Source organism: Rhinopithecus bieti, unplaced genomic scaffold, assembly GCF_001698545.2.
Source record: "Rhinopithecus bieti isolate Rb0 unplaced genomic scaffold, ASM169854v2 scaffold_980, whole genome shotgun sequence".
Lineage (NCBI taxonomy): Eukaryota > Metazoa > Chordata > Mammalia > Primates > Cercopithecidae > Rhinopithecus > Rhinopithecus bieti.
In genome coordinates this window covers 1,481,356-1,505,391 of record NW_016803338.1, presented here as the reverse complement: position 1 = coordinate 1,505,391, position 24,036 = coordinate 1,481,356, and the positions used below count along the sequence as shown (strand labels likewise).

Genomic DNA, 24,036 nt, shown 5'->3' with positions numbered 1-24,036 from the left:
CAAAAACAAAAGTTATCATTGCCCTCTCTTGAGTCGTAAATATCTTGTGCTGACTTCTAGTGTAGCAGGGGATGGAATTTACCAAAATGCTGCTTCCTTCCATGTCAAAGATTGATGGATATTTTGGGGAATGTCTAAAAGTCTTTATTAAAAATTTAATCCATAAATGTTTAATATCTCATTTGACAACTCATGTTATTTATTACTTTGTCAACACAGCAGCGTTTGCCTTTTGTGGGGCATAAAGAAAATTAGAAAATTGTTTTTGTCAAAAGTGTGAAAAGTGTATTTTAAAATCAATTCCTTTTTTAATGGAAGTATTACACTCACTAAATTATTACCCTCCGAGGAGTTTTTGTGAAAGCAAATGTATCTAGGTGAGATGAACTGATCTTTATATAAAGTCAGTTGCATTTGTGTAGAAGTAAATGTTTCCCATAGAAGCAGGCACACACACACACAAGATTGCTATCAAAATAGCCATTGGTATACTTTATTGAAGTCAAGAAAGTCAATTAATTAAGTACCAGCTGAGTTCTTGTCACTTTGGTTTGTTGCATACAACACTACTAACTTTTAGAAAACAAATCTAACTTCTACCCAAGCATCGCATTGGTTGTCTTGTTTCTGCCTTATTTTTCATAGACATTCTTACCCTCCCCATTTGCTTAGCATGACACCCCACCCCTTCCCAGACTGCTGGGCACTTGGGGCACGTGCATCCTGGATGTTAGACTGGTGCAGATTGGGACAGACCAAGTGTGTGTAGTTGTCCTCAGGCTGCATTCTTCCCTTGTCTTCTGGTTGCTGAGATTTCATAGGATGAGAATTCTCCATGCTTATGGAGGTCATGACAAAGTGTAGGCTGTGTCCTGTGTTATATCTTTGGCACTATTCATGGTGCCTAACACTGTGTTCAGTCAATGTTTGTTGGCTAAATAAAGGGTTATGTTTTTTCAAAACTGGACTGGTAGGGAGAAAAAGTCCAAAAGAAAGTCAAAGTTGTAAAGTAGAATCTCAGGGCTTAAAGCCTTTAGGCCAATCCTCTCATTTAAAGATGAAGCCCAGAGAGATCAGCTGGCTTGGAGAAGGTCACCCAGAGAGTTGGTGCCAGAGCCAGGAACAGCATCCCGTGTCCTGAGGCTCCGTCCGCTTCTTTCCAGCGCCTCCCTCGCAGTTGTTCTCCAGTCATTTTGTGGAGGTCAATCTTCTGCGTCTCGTAGGACCAGTTAGCAGAGCATTTGAATCCCCACACAGTGCTCAGCAGAGTGTTAGAGACATAGGCATTCTTAAGAAACACGTGAAGTGATAGGTGACCGAGTGAGTGATTGATTGGTTGACTTATGACCTTGGCACCCATCTTTCCACCTGAGTGGTTACTGGTTGAATGGTGAGTTCTTTGGGATTGTGTGTACTTTATAGGATATCTTTGGGAGAGGAGAGGATTATAACAAGAAGAACAATAGCTAACATTAAATTGGACAAAATATTTTGGTGAATAGTCCAGGCTCTGGAACTTGATTTCCAGTTACATTTTCATGAGACAGGTGATTTGACCTCTCTGGTGCCTCATTTTCTAACACCTGTAAAGTGCCAGTGATACCAGGGCCTACCTCAGAGTATTGAAGAGTTAGCCTGTGTGAAGCCCTAGAACAATGCTAGACACTTCCTAAGCAGGCAATAGATGGTAGCTATTGTTGGTGTTACTGAAATGTCACTATTATATGCTAGGCAATCTGCTAAATGCATTGCATATGTTATATATCATCCAGTCCACAACTTTGTGAGGAAGATACTATTATTATCCCCATCTTATAGTTGAATAAACTGAGGCGCAGAGAGGTTACTCCACCTACCCAGAGTCACATAGCTATTAAGTCATGGGTGAGTACAAATTCCCTGTCTGCTTGACTCCAGGTCCTGTGCTTGGGTTTTGAGTATGATGGGAAATGGGTGATGTGGCTACTAATTTGAGACCCGCCTGACTTCCCAAATTTCCATTTTTCCTAGAGCGCTTCAGAACCCAGGCTGCTTTCAGGAACATTGCTGTGGATTCCCAGGTGAGTAGAGATGGCCATTCCCTCTCTGTGACCTCCTACTGCTGCCATGGCTAGCTGTCCCTACACCTGCAGCTGACTCCTGGGAGCCTTGTCACAGCCTTTGGCAGCCTCTGCTGCCTCTCAGGGCTCAACACCAGAGCTCTCTTTTAGAGTGTGTTGACTGAAGTTACTCCTGATAGGGCAGTGGGGTCTGGTGGATGTAAGTCAGACCCCACCCACATCCCCCTTCCCCACCTGCCTTGCCACGTCTGTGGATCTTTAGAGTAGTTTCATGCATATGAAATACTTTGAAGTACCACAAAAAAATAGGGCTTTTAAAGACATTCTTGCGATTTAGAGAGTGGTGGGCTCTGGAGCCAGACTGCCTGGCTTTCCCTCCTCATAGTGATAGCCGCTTTTGCTCTTGTTGTTCTTGTTGAAGAATGAGCTCCTGTGATTGCAGAAGTCTGACTTGGAATTGACAGTGCTCAGTCTGCATTGAGTGGGAGTAGGACGCAGACTCATGAGACAGACAGCCTGGCTCTGTGTCCTGCCTCTGCTGCCTAATAATCGTGCATTCTTCGCATGTCACTTACTTTTCTGAGCCTCAGTTTCCTCTTCTCTAAGATGAGGATAATTATACCTATCTTGCAGAATTGTCAAGATGTTTTCAAGCTCATGTATGCAAGGCAAACTTACACAAAATTGATATTCAATAAAATGGTAACTGTTATTGTTAATCAGTATTGGTATTTGAATAGGGATATCAAAAGTATTTGCTGAACAGAAAGCATGTTGTTTTAGGTCCATATTTTCCCTGAAAGTATTTTTATTATTATCATTTTAAAATTTTTCCTTCCAATGGTCTTATTTAAATTAATTTACTTAACAAGCCATATATTCCTTGTGGGAAAATCATCCTTGGTCCAGACCCTCTGTTAAATAATCATAAATTCCAAATTGAAATAGTCCAAATTAACGAGGTCTTATTGCCTCCTGGATATTTCCATTAATGTTTAATATAAACTTGATTCTTTTTCCATAAATGCAAACTTTAGTGGTAAGATGATTGTAACTTTTTGAAAAGAGCCATAAATGTTAGTGGGAGTTGGTTGTTTTCCATGAATAGAATTGAATATTTTGCTTCCTCTTATTTGAATCACAATGAAAGCACTTTCAGTTGTTCAAAGAGAATTAATATAGAAACAACTGGTTGATTTTCTGTCTCTCTGTCTCCATACACATGTCTGCATGCACAGGCGCACACACTGCTTAGTTTTCCTTTGTTTAGGCAGCTGAAGAGTTACTATGTAAATCCTGGCAGCCTTCTACCCATCAGACAAGCAAGGGCACAATCAATTCCTGTTTTCTTGAAACGTATACCAAATAATCAGAAACTCTGATTATTCTGCTGGAAGGCAACAGCTTGATGGAAAGATGTACCAATTGAAAACAATTCTGATCATATTTTTGTCAGGAGAACGAGATGCCTCCAGCTGCCTGTCACTAATCATATTAGAGGTGGAAAGCAGGAATGTTTTACCCTGCAAAAGATTACTCTAATCATGTGTTGGAACGCTACTTGTACTGGCTGCTTATCCCAGAACAGTGACATTAGACATCCTGTAACTGGTCTTGCCAGTTGGTAGTAGTCTAAACCATATGCCACATGAGCACACTTTAGGAATTTTCTAATTACAGCTCAAAGGCTTTACTTTTATCTTTTCATGCTTGTACTGCAGACATCACTGATTGAAAATGATTTCTCCCTCAGCATAATCCTATTGCCAGCAGTTATGAAAGACTAGGAAGATGGTAAATGAAGCCCACAATAACTGAAGAGGTGTCTGAATTCAATTAGGAAGAGGCCTGTCCCATGTGGACACATAAGTCATATAAATCCATTTTAATTGTGAACTGTGATACTTATCTGGTCATGTTTATTTTGGATGTGAGTGCCAAAGCTGGATTTAGACCAGAATTCCAGATCTTGAAGTTCTAATGACTAATTTGGGTATCCACCGAATCCCTTAATTCATTTCTTAATTTGTTCTCCCAGAATTAGAGAGTTGCTTGGTTGCAATCATTTTCACAAATTTCTCATAGATCAAAATAAATGTACAGAGATGTTTTTCCCCCTAGGATTCACACATTTTGCTCTGATCTCAAGTAACTATTCTTGTTGTTATCAAAATAACAATAACAATGCTGACAATAACAACAAAACTAACATTTTGCAAGGCAGTGTAGGGAATATAGACCGAGGCTCCAGGAGGAATAATTTTGAGTCCCAACTCAGCTACTTACAGCAGTGGGACCTTGGTCAAGTTAGTCCCCCTCTCTGTGCCGCAGTTTCTTCTTGTAAAATGGGACAAATGAGAGTATTCACCTCATTGGGTTGTTTTGATGATTAAACAAGCCCATATATGTAAAGTATAGGTAGGTTGATATGTTGAAAGTGCTGGCACAATAAAAAATGTTAGTTAATTGTGTTGTTATTGGGAAGACAATGGTGGACCAGAGGCAGATTTTGCTTTATTGTCATCTAAGTATGTCCCATTTCTACAGTCCACTTGGAGAACACTTATGATGGTCTGAATTTTGAATTAATCTCTATTATTTGTGCTTGTACTCCTTAGTTTGGCTACAGAAATATCATTTTTTGGCTTTCCAGGCTTGATCAATATTAACTTGGAACACTTTTGGTGCAAAATTACTTTAAAATTTGAATGAACATTTTGTTCTCTAATGTGTGTATGCACAATATTAGCCCTCATTAAGAGGAAAAATTTTATTATAATATGTAAAATGTGCGTGTGTGAGAGAGAGAGGGAGAGGGAAAGGGAGAGACAGAAAGGAAAAGAGAGATTTGGAAGAATCAGCTTTAATAAGTTCACTGGAAATTTTCAAGCTCTTTGTTTTTGTTTGTTTTTGTTTGTTTGTTTGTTTGTTTTTAGAGACAGGGTCTCACTCTGTCACCTGGATTGGCACGCAGTAGCACCAACACGGCTCACTAAAGTTCAACCTCCTGGGCTAACACAATTCTCTTGCTTGAGCCTCTGGTGTAGCTGGGACCACAGGTGCATGCCGCCACAACTGGCTAATTTTTTTATTTTTTATAGAGATGGGGGTGTCTCACTTTGTTGCCCAAGCTGGTCTCAAACTGCTGGGCTTAAGTGATCCTCCCGCCTTGGCCTCCCACAGTGGTGGGATTACAGGTGTGAGCCACCATGCCTGGCCCAAACTATTTTTTAATACAGTAAAATGCATTTATTGTCATGGCTGAGATTTAGTGATTGTGTAGGAGTGAAAGTCTACTGAGAGATAAATCTAGTAATTTAATGAATTTTCTTCATAGCTTCATAAGAGTTAATTACAATTTTTTTTTTTTTTTTTTTTTTTTTTTTTGGAGGACGGAAGGGTCCTCGCTCTGTTTCGCCGGCTGGGAGTGCAGTGGCGGATCTCAGCTCCACGCGCTCCGCCTCCCGGGGTTTACACATTCTCCCTGCCTCAGCCTCGAGTAGCTGGGAACTACAGGCCGCCCGCCACCTCGCAGGCTAGTTTTGGTATTTTTTAGTAGAGACGGTTTCAACGTGTTACCCGGATGGTACTCGATTCTCCTTGACCCTGTGATCCGCGTCTCGGCCTCCCAAAGTGCTGGGATTACAGGCTTGAGCCACCGCACCCGGCCTACAATTTCTTAATTCATTGCCAAAAGAATGAATTGCTGGAATTCATTAGGGTTTTTTTTTTTTAAACTAAGTTAACTGCCTGTGTGTGTCTGTGTGTGTGCATATGTATGTATCTATGTATTCTAGAGAAATATATACTTATATGCATCCAGAGACATGTGTAAAATATTCTGTATCACTAGGAGAATAGATGAATAAATTGTGGTGTAATTCTATGCCGCTAGACTACTATACCGCAGTAAAGAAATGAACTAGAGCTATACACAATAATGTATCCCACAGACAGCATGTTGAAAGACAGAAGATATGGGGTGGGTTTGATAGTTCATGCCTGTAATGCCAGCCCTTTGGGAGGCCAAGGCTGGGGGATTGTTTGAGCCCAGGAGTTCAAGACCAGCCTGGGCAACATGGTGAATCCCTTTTCTACAAAAAATACAAAAAAAAAAACACCTTAGCTGGGTGTGGTGGTGTGTGCCTGTAGTCCCAGCTATTCGGGAGGCTGAGGTGGGAGGATCAGTTGAGCCCAGGAAGGGAAGGCTGCAGTGAGCCATGATCACACCACTGCACTCCAGTCTGGGTGACAGGGCAAGACCCTGTCTCAAAAAAAAAAAAAAAAAAAAAAGAGAGAGAAAAGACACAAGATTACATAACAGTCTTATTAAAAAACAGACAAAACTAAACTCTTTTGCTAAGGTGTGTATATTCAAGTGACTGAAACATTAAAGAAAAGCAAGGAACTTATTACTGAAAGAATCAGATACCAAGATAGTGCTTACCTCTAAGAGAGGAGAGAGAAAGGACGTGGAGGGCTTCCAAGGGCGCTGGCAATATTGTGTGCTTTGACCGGGCTGGTAGTGATGTGGGCAAAATAAATGAATTTTTAAATCTACTTTTCTGTTAAGGAGTTATAGCAATAATTTAAAAAGTTTAGAAGATAAACAAAGTATCTCTTTGGCCTGGCTTAGTTCACACCTTGTCCTGCCTGGTTTTAGGTCTAGAGATTTCTATGATTATAACTGGCTCTTAGAAGTAAATGACTGCATCACTGCATGGGAAAGTGGTCTCCAAAGTGAGATATGCACCCCAGGGAGCATTTGAGAAGATTAATTTGGGTGAGAAAAGAAATTGATTAGGACTTGCATTTACATTCATTTTGTTATCATGAAACATTATGGTAACTGATGGCAACTGTATTGACATTGGCACTGGCCTTGAGTCCACATATCTGGTCGTTAGGTATTGCCTGGGGCATAGGCGAGGTCTCCTGAGCAAAGAATGGGAGTGCCCAGCTCAGGGGCTTCCCAGTGGCTTCCCTACTGTCCCATCTGTCTTGGTTATATTGTGAAATATATTGTGCCGGGTTAACTGGATTTACAAATTCTATATTTTAGTTTTAACAAAACCTCACAAACTAGCAGAATTTTTAAAAGATTCTGGAAAGAATTCTCGTAAGTTGAAGACAATTTTAATATTGCAAGCAAGAAAAGAATGGCAAAGCTTTGCATGAACTCTTTGTTGCCACATTGTGAGTTAATGACAGTGACCGTTGAATCAAATCTGGCAAGAAGCTGGCCACCAAAATTTTATGGTGTCTGGAAAACTAAGGTATTTATATTCACTGTGTTTAATCATGAACTTCGTCTTGTATGTATTGCCTTGAGATACTATGATTAGCAAATATTGTATCCATTCTGTCATCCTTTTTCCATGTTTTATAAGGTATACAACGTATTAATGCAATAATACATGTATATGAATTAAAAAAAAAAAAACCAGACACATACAAAACATGTGAATTGAAAATAACTTGGATACTACTGTCATGTAGTTCAAAGGCTACTTACTGCTCATAGCTAAAATGTGTGGAAGAGTCTGCATACCACAATCACAGGCAGGTCATCATACCATTAAAAGACCTTAATTTTTTCTCTGGTGAACCTATTAAAGTGTATTTGATTGTATCACAGCCATTTCTAAAAAAGATGTGTACTGCTGTTCCTCATACCCAATGTGTATCTGATACATAACACTTGTTCTACCAGGACTTAAGTAATTACTTACAATATTTCAAGGATGGAAATGATTTAAATGTTCATATGTCTGAAAAGCTGATGAATAACTCCCGAAACAAGGTAAACGATTCTTTCAGTATTGCCCCTGACAAGTTCTAAATGTTAGTGTATTGTCCCCTTTGGATCATTCATTTTAAAAGCTGTGAAGAGTGTTGATTCCTTGTTTTTCAAACACATATACATATGAAACAACCAAATTTCATATTGTTCATACTTAGTGAAATTTTCTTTCTGTTAAAAGAAAATGTCTTTCTTAGAGAAAGCAGACCGCTGAAGAGACAGATATGGTAATAACGATCATTAGTTTACTTAGCCTTGGTTTTCCACAGTGTTGAGTTATAATGTAATCTATAGTTCATCTTTTTAACCAACTCTTAATACATTATCAACCCAGTGCCTCACACTGTTTACAGGGATGATTTATTATTCGTCAGATTTTAAGTACTAATCCATGAAATGTTAAACTTCTATTGGCAGCCACTGCAGGAAGGTTTGCAGGTGTCCTGACTAATGCTTTGAAAGACGAGCGTTAGCAGTAAATCACAGCATACAAAATTTTTTAATAAAGTAATGGGAAGGATTTTGCATTCTGGGTCCTCTAAGCTTTGGTATTTGGAAGTTAGTTATGTGGGAAATTAAAGGGGTAAAACATTCTCGGGCTTTAACCCTTGAACTCTGGGCCAGCCATAGTCAATAGCAAAAGCATCTTTGTAGCTTTGTTTTCCTAACCCTGAGATTTCTTGGCTATGGGAACTGACAGAGTGCCAAGTATAGGCCTAATTGCATTCCTTGTTACTGAGAAAAAAAAATCTCAAAGGAATTTTCCTTTTCTTTCAAAGGGGTACCTGGGCATTTTCTGGGATAGCAAAATTGTTTATAAGATGTTTGCAAAACGTTCTGAAAAGAGAACTTGAAGAGGGCTCTGACAGCCAGTTGAAAGGCATGTGTGGCTTACCTGGAGCAGTGGAGAGTTAGGGAGATGCAATTTAAAATGTGAGAGAGATGTGACTTTGTCCTCTAAGAGCTTGCTTGCTCCCTGATGCACAAGCTGATGGCCTCTCTTCTTTTTCTTTCTCTGTGTTCTGCTCAAAGCTTTAGCAAGATATTACATAAGATATTCAGCTAGCCCCATAATAGACTGCCAGCTGTCTAGGTTCTGCTGTGTTCACTAGTATTCCCTGTGCTGTGTCCACTGCCTAATACATAAGACATACTCAATTAGTATTTGTTGAATGAACATATATACTCAGGTATTTTCTTCTGTGATCTATATATTGGTGATTAATTTATTGAACCAGATATACTCTGAAACAAATTAACTTTTTTTGTTGTTTTTTGAGATGGGGTCTCACTCAGTTGCTCAGGCTGGAGTGTAGCAGTCCAGTCATCACTGCAGCCTCAACCTCCTGGGCTCATGTGATCCCCCCACCTCAGCCTCCAGAGTAGCTGGGAATACAGGTGTGTGCCACCACTTCTGGCTAATTTTTGTATTTTTTGTAGAAACGGCGTTTTACCATGTTGCTGAGGCTGGTATTGAACTCTTGGGCTCAAGCAATCCACCCACCTCGGCCTCCCAAAGTATTAGGGTTGCAGGTGTGAGCCACTGTGCCCAGCCCCAGATTAACTCTACTCAAGGAATCAGTAGCTAATTTTAGTAGATTGAAATCTTCTAATATATGGAGTTTATATTGTAGTGGGAAGGCCAGACAATGAGGAAGCATGTAATCAAGTGAATAAACCCAATAGTTATAGCGAGTGATGAGAGCTGCAAAAAACCTGAATAAGTTGGGAGGCCGAGACGGGCGGATCACGAGGTCAGGAGATCGAGACCATCCTGGCTAACACAGTGAAACCCCGTCTCTACTAAAAAAAAAAAAATACAAAACTAGCTGGGCGAGGTGGCGGGCGCCTGTAGTCCCAGCTACTCGGGAGGCTGAGGCAGGAGAATGGCGTAAACCCGGGAGGCGGAGCTTGCAGTGAGCTTAAATCCGCACACTGCCCCCCCGTCCGGGGCAAAGAGGGAAACCCCCCCTCAAAAAAAAAAAAAAAAAAAACCTGAATAAGGCAAGTGCTGTGATGTAGAGTAAGGGCTTGGAGAAACCAAAGCCTGGAACAACCTGAAAGTCCAGTGGTATAGAAGGAATTGATACAACCTTCCCAAAGGCTTAATTTACTTCAGTAGTTAGCATGTACAATGAAAAGATTCATCTTATCACAGCTTTTCTTAATGAAAATAGTTGTGCCGAGTTCTTACCATACTAAGAATGTCAGTCTACTTTATAGAATTTTGTTTTTAACACATCAGTTGGTTAGTACCAGTGCGAAGGCCAAGGGGTTACCTCTCCACTTCACTTCCCTTCTTCTCCAAGCTGCACTTCTCTCTCAAAGCCAGGCAGCTGTCTCCCAAATGTGCACTGTCAGTCGCTTAGGAAACCAGATGACCAAAAGAGGGTGGATCAGCACAAATTTCTCATCAAAGCTGAAGGAAAGAAAGAGAAAGAACCTCAAAGCCAATGCCCTGCTGACTGTGGGTCAGAAGTGTTATCTTTGTATCTCAAGGACAGAAGGCTTAATAAAGATTTGGGTACAAAGTACACATCATCCTCCAGGCATGCTGAACGATGTCAGCCAGAAAGCTGTTCCTTAGGGTTTACAATTTCCCCTTTTTCCTAAATTAAAAAATGCTAATGTGAACTGTTGACTCTCAACAACACATGTTATTATTGTATATAGGGCAAAGAGTAAATAAGACACTTGCCTCATGAAATAACAGTTCATTTTAACTCAGCAAGCTGGAAGTAATTTTAGCTTTTTTTTTTTTTTTTAATGCTTCTTTATGGAAGTAGGCCACAATCATTTTTATTCCACTATTCTTTATAACCCTATAGCATGCTTCCTGTTTATACTTTTAAGACCTGTTTTTAAAGACCCTTAAGGGATATCCTTTAATACATTCCTTTTGAAAATAATTATTCATCTATAGTACCCCCTTACAATGTCTGAAGGTTTGAAAATATAGGAACTTCTTAATGAGATGTGTTTAATGGTCTATGCAGAGTATTGAAATGTTTACACCTGGTTTAGTTAACATAAATTATATTTAATTGGTCATTCTGGAAAATAAGTAGATATTTTAGAATAGATTCAGTACCTAAAATCCACCATTTGCTTTTTATGTATAGTATCCATAGATAAATTCAATGCATGTATTTATGGATTTAAAAACATGCTTGCAATAACATAAAGTCAATTCTTAGGGACTTTTAGAAATAATGCAAGGAACATGTCTTGTCGGGGCAAGCAAAAAACATCCATGTGGGCCAGAAGATCTTTATAATTTTTTACAAAGTTTAAAGTGCAGTGCAAGTGTAATTATGTTACTGTTACTTTTTAACGTTTGTGGCATGAAAAACTTCTGGGTTGAATGACAGTCCATAATTTTGTGTTCAAATGCCAATTATGTTCCTGTTTAGAGTGAGATTTCCTTTTTCACATGCAACCCGTGTGTCGGGGGTGCCCTGAGTTCCTTAGATGGGATCGTTCACACTGCAGTTGACTTTTCAACTCTCCAGATGACACTTGTGCCTCCACGTGATCCTTCACCTGATGCGTTAGCTGGAAGTCTCACTTATAGAAAGAAACCTCGACCCGCATCACATCTGCAATCTAAGAGCCTCACTGTGGCCATCTCCCCAGTTTTGCCCACGCATTAGAAAAGGGCTGAGCAATCGCTCATCCTTGGTATTGGGTGGCCTCTCTTATGGTCCTGTGACATACGCTGTGCTCGCAGAGTTTCTCTGCCCTGCACTCTTTACTCTTGCTGCTTTGGTGTCTTCTTGTGGCTGGTATGTGTTTTGTAGTTATTCTGGCCACCAGCAGTTTTTTCTGTAAATCCTCTGTCCTGCTGGGTGTCTCTATTCCTTCCTATTCCCCCAACAACACATTCTCTGCACTTCAGCTTCTTTTTTTTGCCCTCAGTGCTACAAGAAACCAGAAACAAGAAAGCGTGTCTTGGTAATATTCCTCTGCTGATTTTCCACTGCCCTCTTCCCTGGGTGAAATTGCTCTTTTCCACAGCACTCTAGTGTTGCCAGCTGCATCTTTGTTCTCTGCTCTTTCAGAGTACTCACATGGAGGGGGTGCAGCGGGAGGTGGGGAGGGCTGTGGGGAGGCATGGCCCTTTCTGCTCAGAGTGGTCCTCCAGAGAAGTGCCGCATTGTCCGGATTGAGGACCTGACCATGGGAAACAGACTTCCTGACAGTCACCATGGGTTACACAAATATTACTTCCATTTAGCTTGACCTTTCATTGTGCTCGAAAAATAACTGAAAATACTTAAATCATGTATAGTATTTTTCTGGAAACAAAATAAATGGGGTTCTTTTCAGAAGGCACACTTGAACTTTTGCCCTTGCTTTTCCTTTTTGAGCCATTTTATCCAATTCAATGTTTTCTTTTATCATGCGTTTTCCTTTTGTGAGAAATAGTCAGCTAATGTCTCTGCTGATAAAATTATGAATCACAGAAGCAATGTAACTGTTAAAGATAAGGATAGCTCTTATGGCCCTAAAGTACTTAGTTCTGGGAATTCAGTTTTGCTAATATTTCTTAAGTGCTTACTCTGTATGTGCACATATGTGTCACTGGCAGACCGACTTCTTAATTCTAAAACTGCTTTAATGCATTATCCCAACCAATTCTCACAACGGCCCTGCGAGGTGGCTAATATTATCATTTATGTGTGTTTTATGGATGAACACACGGAGGCACAGTAAAGCTAGGTAATTTCCTCAAGGTCACACAATTAACCCTGGGCAGGGCCTGGATTTGAACCTAGGCAGTCTGACTTCAGCACCTATGTTCTTAACCACTGAACTAAACTCAGTGACTCAGGTACGTCATAGAACCTCTGAGAACCTAAGTTTCCTCATCTCCAAAATGGGAATAGTAACACTTACCTTACTAAATTGTGAGGATCAAGTAAAATAATTACTTGAGAGGATGCACTTAATTGTGATGTGCTCAAGCATAAGGTTGAAGTCTGGGGGAAATGTTGATATGGTGTTTTCTGTTAGGAGTCTCATTGGTGAATTTGTCCTTTGCTGCTTGGATATTCTGCTGGTTCAGATGAAAAACTGTGTTTTTCTTAAGGCTGTTTTGAAACCACAGGAAGACCTCAGGTTTCACAATGAAAGTGATTTTTTCTTTCCAAAACGGTGGCATTTGGAAGCGTTTAGAGGATAGGCAAAATTAACCATAATTTTTAAATTTATTTTTATGTATGTATGTGTGTATGTATGTATGTATGTATGTATGTATGTATTTATTTATTTATTTATTTACTTTTGAGACAGAGTCTCACTCTGTCACCCAGGCTGGAGTGCAGTGGTATGATCTCAGCTCACTGCAAGCTCCACCTCCCGGGTTCAAGTAATTCTCCTGCCTCAGCCTCCCGAGTAGCTAGGATTACAGGCACCTGCCACCATGCTTGGCTAATTTTTTGCATTTTTAGTAGAGACGGGGTTTCACTGTGTTAGCCAGGATGGTCTTGATCTCCTGATCAAGATCCGCCTGCCTCAGCCTCCCAAAGTGCTGAGATTACAGGCGTGAGCCACCGTGCCCGGACAAGTGTAACATTTTTAATATGCCAAGTAAGTTCAATATCTGTTTTCCATTTACTCTAATCTCCCTTTAATATAGCACTTGACACTCCCTCCCTTTTTTCTGAATCATGCAAAGTAAGTTTTCTTTCCAGTGTCTATCCACCATGTACCATGGACTTATCACTAACTATCACTCAATGTGTAATACTGCACCTGGGACCATGTCTTGTACTGCCAGCACAGGGCCCTGAAACGCAAGAGATACTGGGCAAGGTGTAGGCCAATGGAAGACAGATGGAAAACAATTCCAAAGATAAAGACTTAGAAAGGCTGCAGACCAAAATGACTGTGCTTCAAAATGTGGGACAGGAGACCAGAGCTGCAGAAGAGTCCGCTGAGTGGTATTGGAAGAGGACCTGGAAAGAAAATGGAAGAGGACGCTGAGAAAGACAAGCTTAACAGGAGACTGGTTGTTCTCTTGCAGCTGCTTTACAAGGGAGTGAAGCCTTCCTCTTCCGTCTGATGCTGGGCCTGCCTTCCCTGCTGTGCAGCTCCTCTGTGTCTGTGGGTCTGGTACCTTCATTTCTCATTATGTTCACACAAGTCAGGATGTTGGGGAGCTGAGCCCTTACAGTCCCATGGGGGAAGTGAAGAGCCAAAGGCCTGACTTTCTGTGATTCTTTGGAGGTTTTATGCACCCTAGAAATTTGAGTTTTTCCTGGTGTTTTCTGGGACTGGTATTGCATACCCAGGGTCACCCTGTTTGGGGGCTCTTCCAAGGAGAGTTTGTGATCATGGTGAGTTATATTTTCCTCCTTTCTGGATAAGAACAATATCCTTGCCATTCAGTCTCCAAATATAGCAGTTATGATAGAAGAATATCCTTATTTTAGGAAAGAAGTTGGCAGTCTCAATGAGGCAGAAATGTCCAATTTAGAAAACACATCTAAAAGGAAAAGCTGCTGTAAGTCCTTTTTGGAATCAGGTGGAATATAAATGAATAAATAAAAAAATTTCAAATAAAATGTGAAAACATTTCAAATAAAATTTCAATAAAATATATTTTCTTTCTCTCTTTAAGGTACGTGTTGATTTTGCCTAAACTTCAAATGTAATTTTTTTGTCACTTCATTAAAATGTCAGACTTCAAACTGATCTGGCATCTAATTGGGAGAATAACTTGGATGGAGATTTTTAGCTGGTGCATGTAATCAGCACTACAATAATATTGTCAGGGACTGACCATTTAGAATGTTTTTAAGAATGTTGGTAAGTGTATAAGAAGAGTACTTAACACAGGGGAGGGAGAAAAGGCATCAGGTCCCAAAGAAAGAGTCAAAATGGAATGTATGTCAGTCTTGGCTGGAAGTATATAAATAGGGAGTATGTAATATAAATCACCTAATTGATTAAGGTGTCTGTAGTAAACATTCTAGGCTTAGTACCTGGAAGATGACATAATCTGTAAAACAAACCCCCACAACATGAGTTTACCTATGTAACAAACCTGGACATGTACCCTCAAATCTAAAATTAAAAAAAAAAAAAACCTCTATGGATTCTTTCCTGCTTATTATGAAAGCAGTGTATGTTCAGAGTAGGAAAATTAGAAGACATAGACAAAATAGAAGAATGCCCCAAATCTTCCCACCCAGAGAACCACTTTAAAAACTCTTAAATACATTTCCAGAATATTTGTCAGAATTATGGATACAAGCACATCTATCATACTTTACCAACCCAAGGGTGCCTGTTTAGTTTCTCTTCATGTAGTACTAAGCTGATCATAACACTTGATAGGCAAGTAACTCAAGTAAATTGAAGTATATGATGCCCTTTCTAGAGGGCAGTTTGTCACTATGTTTGTTTTTAATCCTTTAAAATATATTTACTGTTTTGTTTCTAGGAATTTGTGCTAGGGAAATAATTAAAGATATGTGGAAAGGTTTTAGCCACCAAGATGTTCATTACATTATTGTTTATAATATGGTAAACAGGAAATTGCTTCAATTACAAATTAAATATATTCTATATATGATGTCACAGTCATACAATAAAATACTGTTCAGCCACAGTAGATGCTGTTGTTGATAAATATTGATAATGAAAAGATGTTTATGATACATTGTTAGGTAATAAAATGTCAACAAAAGCCAAGTATGCAATGTGATCATATTTTGGTTAATATATGTATGTATTCTTAGAAAATATTCTGGAAATGTATTTAAGAGTTTTTAAAGTGGTTCTCTGGGTGGGAAGATTTGGGGCATTCTTCTATTTTATCTATGTCTTCTAATTTTCCTACTCTGAACATACACTGCTTTCATAATAAGCAGGAAAGAATCCATAGAGGTTTTTTTTTTTTTTAATTTTAGATTTGAGGGTACATGTCCAGGTTTGTTGCACAGGTAAACTCATGTCGTGGGAGTTTGTTTTACAGATTATGTCATCTTCCAGGTACTAAGCCTAGTACTCATTAGTTATTTTTTCTGATCCTTTCCCTCCTTCCACCCTCTACACTCAAGTAGGCCCCAGTGTCTGTTGTTCTCTCTTTGTGTCCATGACTTCTCATAATTTAGCTCCCACTTACAAGTGAGAACATGCAATATTTTTATTTTTCTGTTCCTATGTTTGTTTGCTAAGGATAATGGCCTCTAGCTCCATCCACATTTACACAAAAGATGATTTTGTTCTTTTTTATGGCTGCATAGTATTCCATGGTGTATATGTACCACATTGTCATTATCAAGTCTGTCATTGATGGGCATTTAGGCTGATTCCATGTCTTTGCTATTGTGAATAGTGCTGCAGTGAACAATTGTGTGCATGTCTTTATGGTAGAATGATTTATATTCCTTTGAGTATATATCCTGTAATAGGGTTGCTCGGTCAAATGGTAGTTCTGTTTTTAGCTCTTTGAGGAATTGCACACTGCTTTCCACAATGGTTGAACTCATTTACACTCCCACCAACAGTGTATACATGTTCTTTTTCTCTGCAACTTTGCCAGGATCTGTTATTCTGTTATTTTTTGACTTTTTAGTAATAGCCATTCTGACTGATGTGAGATGGTATCTCATTGTGGTTTTGATTTGCATTTCTGTAATAACCAGTGATATTGAGCTTTTTTTATATACTTTTTGTTGGCACGTATGTCTCCTTTTGAGAAATGTCTGTTCATATCCTTTGCCCACTTTTTGATGCGGCTGTTTGTTTTTTTCTTGTAAATTTGTTTAAGTACCATATAGATGCTGGATACTAGACCTTTGTCAGATGCATAGTTTGCAAATATTTTCTCCCATTCTTTAGGTTGTCTGTTTGCTCTGTTGATTGATGGTTTCTTTTGCTGTGCAGAAACTCTTCAGTTTAATTAGATCCCATTTGTCAGTTTTTGCTTTTGTTGCGATTGCTTTTGGCATCTTCATCATGAAATCTTTGCCCATCCCTATGTCCATAAGAGGATTGCCTAGGTTGTCTTTCAGGACTTTTTATAGTTTTGGGTTTTACAATTAAGTCTAATCCATCTTGAGTTGATTTTTATATATGGTGTAAGAAAGTGGTCCAGTTTCGATCTTCTGCGTATGGCTAGCCAGTTATTCCAGCAACAAAGGTTATTTTAATTGAGAAAAGGAAAATATTTAGGTCAAACCTTATGAAAGTGACTGACTCTGGATGACTGAGAGACTTCATATGAGGCTTTTGGCTGTATTTGTTTGTAAACATATTTCAGCTGAACATGTGTGCTGTGATTTTGAGAACACTAACTACTCTTTAGTCCATTTGATTTAGCAGAGATTATTAGCTTTCTTCCTAGACTGCCCTGCAAAATGAAGGAACTCAATTTATTAGGCCAGCTCTGGGGTTTCTTCCTACTCCCAAATCCCAGGTCTACACTTTCTAGGTTTACCCAGAGAAACTGCTGAGTGGGGATTCCCTGCATTTCTCCTATTTACTAGCTGCCAAGTGATGATAATGTATTATTAAGAAGGATTCATTGTATCATTTGTAGTACAGTCAAAGTAACCTACTCTGAAATACTGTCCTTGATCTTTTGCTCCTTTGAAGAAAGACCTTCAGAAGACCTAGTTTTTGTATCACTTGTTGATTACTCTAGTTTTTAACTTTTTTGGAGCGCTTAAGGTGAGGGTTACATAGCTGAGAGCTGCTTAGTGTTTCAGGAGAACTTCAGCTGTAGGTGGGAAGCAGTTGAAGCAAACTGTAACAAAGAAATCACTTCCATCAGAAAATAAAATTCCCACCAGCTGTTAAACCCCTGACAACCTCTCAGCCTCTTCCTTTTGTATCCAGGAGGCCTCTGTCTGTCTGCAAACCCTGAACCTGGTTTAGTTCAGTGAGGCAAGATGTCGTATATTTTTCCTCGTTAATCACCCTTGGCAGATGTCATAGTATTACCACTCTCTCCTTCCTTTAAAAATATAATTTCAGAATGACTTCACAATAAATGTAGAGGTAAATTAGCAGTAACATCTGGCAGACTGACTTCCTAATTCCATGACTTCTGAATGGATGTTAGTGGAAAGAGTATTACAGCTCCACGAGTTAGGAAACCTGTATTTTGATCCTGGCTTTGCTGTGAACTTCTTGGGGAATATTAGAAAGATGATCTAGTTTTTTTAGGTCCAAGTTTTTCTCCTCAGGAAAGTGAAAGAGTTGAATGTGGTTGTTTTCAACCTTCCTCTCAGTTCTGAAGTTGTGTGACTATGATCTATAAAGGTCATTTATTGTTGCCTTCATAACTCAAGACCAAAGGCAGAGTGTCTGTTAACACTCCATTTCTGTGACTCCCCTGCCACTTATTTCTCTTGGTCCAAAAAACCATTTTTTTTGTTTATCTTCCTTTTCTCATAAAACACTAAATAATTTCAGAGAGAATCTCATTTTGGCATTCTTTATATCCTCTAACATATGATATGTCTTTGCGACTACTGAAAAAAATTCTTAAAAGCAGCTACTTCCATTATTCTCTAGTTTTTAAAGCTATCCCTGGAGAACTAAATGTCAATTCAAAGATTCCTACATTTGTTATCATTTCTAACCAAACCTGTAGAAGTCTAAGGCATAATTTGAAACTGAAGGATTCTTGCCTGGAGACAGTGGGCTCATAAATATGTAGCTTGATTTTTTCCTATAATATAAGAAGAAACTAGGATTTTTAACAACATTTTTTTCAGTATCTAAGTTGAATATGCAAAATTGGGTTGATGTACATGCTTGTAGATTCTGCATTTTAATTGTAGTTACATTATTTTCAATTGAATAATAATTTTCAATGAAGCTACTGCAAAATAACAGGTTGTTGCCTAATGAAAGATTTTACAAACCAAAGACTCATGTGTTTTAATTCCATCTCTAATTTAGACTCTGAAATATGCCATTCTTCCTTTATATGTGTCAGATAGTTGTCTGTTTTCTATGCTGAGCATGGAAAATGCAACCCAAGTGGGCCACAGAAGAGGTCACTAATTTCCTACCCAGCACCCATTCTTTTCTTCTTCCTTAATAACACACTCTGATTTTATTCAAAGGGATAATGTCCCCAGCTAAAAGACGGCATTTCGTAGCCTCGTTCGCAGTGAGGGGTAGCTAACACAGAGATCACTAGGTGGGAGTTCCAGGAAACGTTTTCAGTGGGAGTTGACTGCCCTGTACATGTCTTGACTCTGCTTCTTCTGGCTCCTTTCTGAGCTCCACCTGGTCACAGGATGGTCAAGTCAACTTTAGTCTCATCATCCTCTTCATTCAAGCCCAGCAAAAAAGTCCAGTTTCCTAACAGCTTAAACAAAGCCCTCGGTTTGCATGTCCTTGGCCTCATTGCCCATTTTGAGCTGCCTTGAACCCATAACTGAGACAAATAGAATACAATGTGCAGATGGGTCCATCCTGGTCATATAACAACCCCAGAGCTCAGATTGGTGGCAGCTTCACTGGGTCCCCTGAAGCAAAGTAGGGCTAGGAGAAGTGGGAATGGATGGATACTGAATGATCGTACTACAGATGTCCACTCCACCAAGTTTGCCAGTTTCTTCTCTGAGTTATTAGTCTCTGATGATCTAGTAAACTGATTGCTTGGTTTGCAAAGTTACATGAACAACGATTTAGTCACTGAATTCATATATAGTAAACGAAATTGAAGGCTCAAGGCTGCAGCATTAATCTGGATTAGCTATCAAAATATATATCCTCTAGTTTTCCTGAGTAATATCTTACAGTAAGTCATATAACTTCTCTTTCCATTATCACCCCGTATATGGCCCGCTAAAAGGGTGGAATCAAAAGCTTGCCAAGAAATTTTTTTCAAATCACAGCAATTGTATTTTCCAGTATAGCTTGCTGATATAGCAGAGGACATTGTTTCTGAACATAAAGTTGTATAACAAGTTAGAGCTAAATGAAATTTAAAACGACTTGTGATAAACCCTGAAAAAGTGGTGCTTTAAAATAGTAATGTCAGCAGGCTGTCTATTATGTAACCGTAATACTAGTGTTCTGAGTTTAGATGGGGAAGTTATAGGGCAGTGACAAAAAATATTGTTGTCCTCTCTTTGGTATGAGTGAACATGTAAAAGTGATTTTGAAGTGATTTACTGCAGATGCATGTTGAGACATGGTAAGCAGCAAGACAGATGATTATGGCCACAGTTCTGAAGATGTTCAGATGGCCTTCAATTAGCTTTGGGCAAGGCTGCTTCTTGCCGAAACCAGTATTGATTTTTCAGAATGCCTTCTAACTTTTCAGCAGAAGGGCCGATCATGTCAATTCCTTTGAAGCCAAAGGACACATCATTGGAGAGCAGACTGCGGGAAGTCTTCCTGCAGCAGCCAGGGACTGGCTATCTGAGTGGAGGACAGTGGGGCTGGGTGGAGGTGAGGCAGTGAAGTGGAATGATGGAGTGCGGGCTCTACAGTCGGAGAGACCTGCGTCTGACACTGGTACCTTCATGTGTACCAGTAGATCACTAAGCTCTAGGAGCCTCACTTCCTTCCTTTGTAGGATGGGCACACCTGAGAATCTAATGAGAAAAGGCCTGGAAAGTTCCTAGCTCAGTGCTTCTGGCCCTGTACTAAGTGTTAGGAAATGTTAACTATTACTCCGTTTCAGAACTGGCCCTTGAAAAGAAAGAGAAATATTATTGAGTTTTTCACTCTTTTCTCCTGAGTTTCATTAAGAAAAAAAAAAAGAAGTGTGCATGTGAAGAAGTTGAATTTGGGTTGGCTCTATTCCTTGCTGATCATGCTTTTACTTTCTTGTGTAGAAAAATGAAGAGTCAGTATTGACATATCCTAGGTGCTTTTACTATCTTGAGATCTTGTCCTCTACTTTCGGTGCAAATTTGTTTAAAACAGCCTTTTTTAAAAAAGAAGAATGGTGTTATTGCATCACATCTAAGAGTGGCAGCCACTTGCCGAGGGAGCAGAAGGACCCTGAGAAGTCAGCCAAGTCTCAGGCCTGCAGTTGGCATCACGTTAGAGACCACCAGCATTCCGTCTGTCATTTTAGACCTTCTGGGAAGAGTGTTCCAACATCTGAGAATAGCAGGACCCTAGGGGCATAACCCGCCAGTTTACAAATGAGGAAGCTGAGGTCTAGAAAGGAGAAATGACTCACAAGCTACATCAAGAGTCAAAGACACATAGGCCGGGCATGGTGGCTCACACCTGTAATCCCAGCATTTGGGGAGGCTGAGGCAGGTGGATCGTTTGAGGTCAAGAATTTGAGACAAGACTGACCAACATGGTGAAACCTTGTCTCTACTAAAAGTACAAAAAAAATTAGCCGAGTGTGGTGGCACATGCCTGTAATCCTGGCTACTCAGAAGTCTGAGGCATGAGAATCCCTTGAACCCAGGAGGCGGAGGTTGCAGTGAGCTGAGATGGTGCCACTGCACTCCAGCCTGGGCAACAGAGCGAGACTTCGTCTCAGAAAAGAGAAAGAGTCAAAGACACAGGCAGTAATGAAACCCAAGGTTCTCAATGCTCAGGTCAGGGAAATAAAAGACTACCCTGTTTATCGTCTAACCCTCGCCTTCTGGTCTCCTATTAATTGCCATTCTCATCCATGCACTGAAAGGCAGGAATTCATTCCTTTCAGCAAATTCAGTTTGTTGCAAGCCACCTTTTACTCCGTCCTCCCACCAAAGTGTCAACATCTAAATGTCTTCCTACTGTGGTGATTCCAATACCCAGGAATGAAATTCACATCTCCGGCCTGGGGGTCTAAGAGTAGTCACTGCCCAGGCTGTTGAATGGGAGACAGCTGGAGGCCTGACTGTTAGTGCCCAGACAGATTTGTTTTCAACCTGGAGCCTCAGCCTGCCCTCTATAATGCCTGGGGTCTCAGCCTCTTGGGTTCAGTTTTCTAGAGAGGAAACCACATGTGTCCCACAGGGTTGGGAGGGATGGTTGCTTGGCTGCTGTGAGTGAGGTGGGTCTGTCACCCCTCTCAGCCTTCCAGGGGTTCTTTGGTCGTCAGACAACTGGTTTCTCTGTGTTCTTATCTGTGGGCCCTTAAGTCTCAGTGGCCTCTGCTGGATCGAGTTCCCACTCTTTTGTCTGCTTTCCATCTTTCTGAACGGTTGTGTCATGCCTCAGCCATTTTTGTCTCATCTTCTCATTTGTTGTCCTTTTGGGCTTGTACCCTTTAAAAATTAATTTCTCACCATCCAAGTAGGTTTTGGAAGAAAACAGAGATCAGCACAGTGGTAACCACCCCCACCCCATGTTAATAGCCATTTTAAAAAATGTATTCTTTAAATTTTTCTCTCTTAATACAAATTTCTAAATTTGTATTATATTTTGATTTCATTTTATTTTTTGAGATGGTGTCTCACTGTGTCACCCAGGCTGGAGTGCAGTGGCATGATCGTTCACTGCAGCCTCTGCCTCCTAGGTTCAAGCAATACTCGTGTCTCAGCCTCCGAAGTAGCTGGGACTACAGGTGTGTGCCACCCCGCCCAGCTATTTTGTATTTTGTATTTTTAGTAGAGACGGGGTTTCACCGTGTTGGCCAGGCTGGTCGCGGGCTCCTGACCTCAAGTGATCTGCCCACCTCAGCCTCCCAAAGTACTGGGATTATAGGCATGAGCCCCCAGGCCTGGCCTAAATTTAAATTTTAAGTAGACCTAAAATCCTGTGGATAGTGACTGACTAGGGCTGAGTGTGGTTCACTTTTTTTTTTTTTTTTTTTTGGTTTCCTTTGGAGTGTTGAGGCTCTTGGCTTCAACAATACAGAGAATGGGTGAAGCAAGTGAGGAATTACCCTCCGCAAAGATCACACCATATGTTCAGTCACTGCCAAGAACCTTCTGAAAAACAAATCTCAGGTTTTGTGTTATCACCAAAAATTAACCTCACAGCATGGTTCACAGTCATGTTTATGGAAGTGTTTTGAAAATGAAATGCACCACTATTAAATCAATGGGTGGAAAGCAGTGAGAACTCTGAGGGAGAGGTGCATTTGTATATTTCTTCTGTAGCTGAGCACTTGCTGGGAGGGAGTGCCAGACATCTCAGTGTTTGTGTTTTTAGATGCACTAACCAGCAATAGCAAGCTTTTCTCCAAGTGTGTAAGTACCAGGAATACAGAGGAATAATGTTTGCTAAGTGAATAAACTTAATGTATAGTAGAAGATTGTGTGATTATAGCAACATATTTGCAGTAAAAACATTTGAGGTTGAGATGCTTTTCAAAATCCTGAGAAATTAAAATTAAATTAATGACACATATGTTGTTTTGCCAAGAACTAAACTTTCCCATTAAAAAATAAATATATTACCTTGTCAGTAACTTTTCTCCAACACCTGATGTATTTTAGTTAATACTACATTATTCCTGGTGTTCTGACATGCATAATTGTTAACAAAGGGTTTCATCTAATACAATATTCAGAATTGGTAACTGATTTACATAGCCTTAAACTGAAGGATGGGACATAAAAATTTTTTTATTCACTCCTCCCTTCAGTAGTGAGGAGTTATAGATTGAGATTTTTTTTTTTTTATGCAGCTATAAATCAACCTTGTAAAAACATTGCTAACAATGATGTAGTCTTTGGTATAAGGTTTCCCTGTTGGCTTCTAGAAATATCTGAGGGTTTTGGTTATAAATCCCCTGCTCCTTGACATGGCTCTTTAAGAGGGTGGAAGCCCCCTGTGCCGTTTCAGTTCTATCTTGTCAATCTAGTTGAGTGTTGTTCAATTAATGGTTGCTTTCTATTGCCTTTTAATGGATTCTAAGAATGTTGCTGTATCTCTTTTCCAGTCTATTTGGCTACCTTTCTGGCTTGGGTAGTTTCCCATTTCCGTGTACATCTCAGTTTACGTGCTTGAAGAAAGAGCCAGAGACTGATGGGTGTTTGTGTCTTGCCTTTTACTTTTTGTAAATGCCTGACAGTGTGGCAAAGCCTCATGGTTTACAACCAAAAGAGGTGGTGCTATATTTGTATTCTAAGTTTATTTTCTTGTGTGAGCAAAACTGGCAATTTAAGGGTGATAGAGAAGGGCATATACTTAAAGAACATAAAATGAGTTTTTGCAGGCTTTATATAAAATACAAAATATTTTGTTTTGAGTCTACTATATAACCAGCAGAAGTTTATATATATATATATA

The 24,036-nt window shown here is 39.8% G+C and overlaps 1 protein-coding gene across 7 annotated transcripts in view; it reads left to right on the top strand.

Moving 5' to 3' along the window:
* Nucleotides 1–24,036, top strand: part of SPATS2L (spermatogenesis associated serine rich 2 like) — a 178,489-nt gene that overhangs the window by 21,404 nt on the left and 133,049 nt on the right. For all 7 annotated transcript variants that reach the window (XM_017876388.1, XM_017876423.1, XM_017876370.1 and 4 more), the window contains exon 2: nucleotides 2,011–2,060. Coding sequence is in view for 2 of the 7 variants with exons in the window: in XM_017876370.1 (XP_017731859.1) it covers nucleotides 2,011–2,060 (50 nt within the window). In the remaining 5 variants the exon portion in view is untranslated. The remainder of the gene's footprint in view (nucleotides 1–2,010; nucleotides 2,061–24,036) is intronic.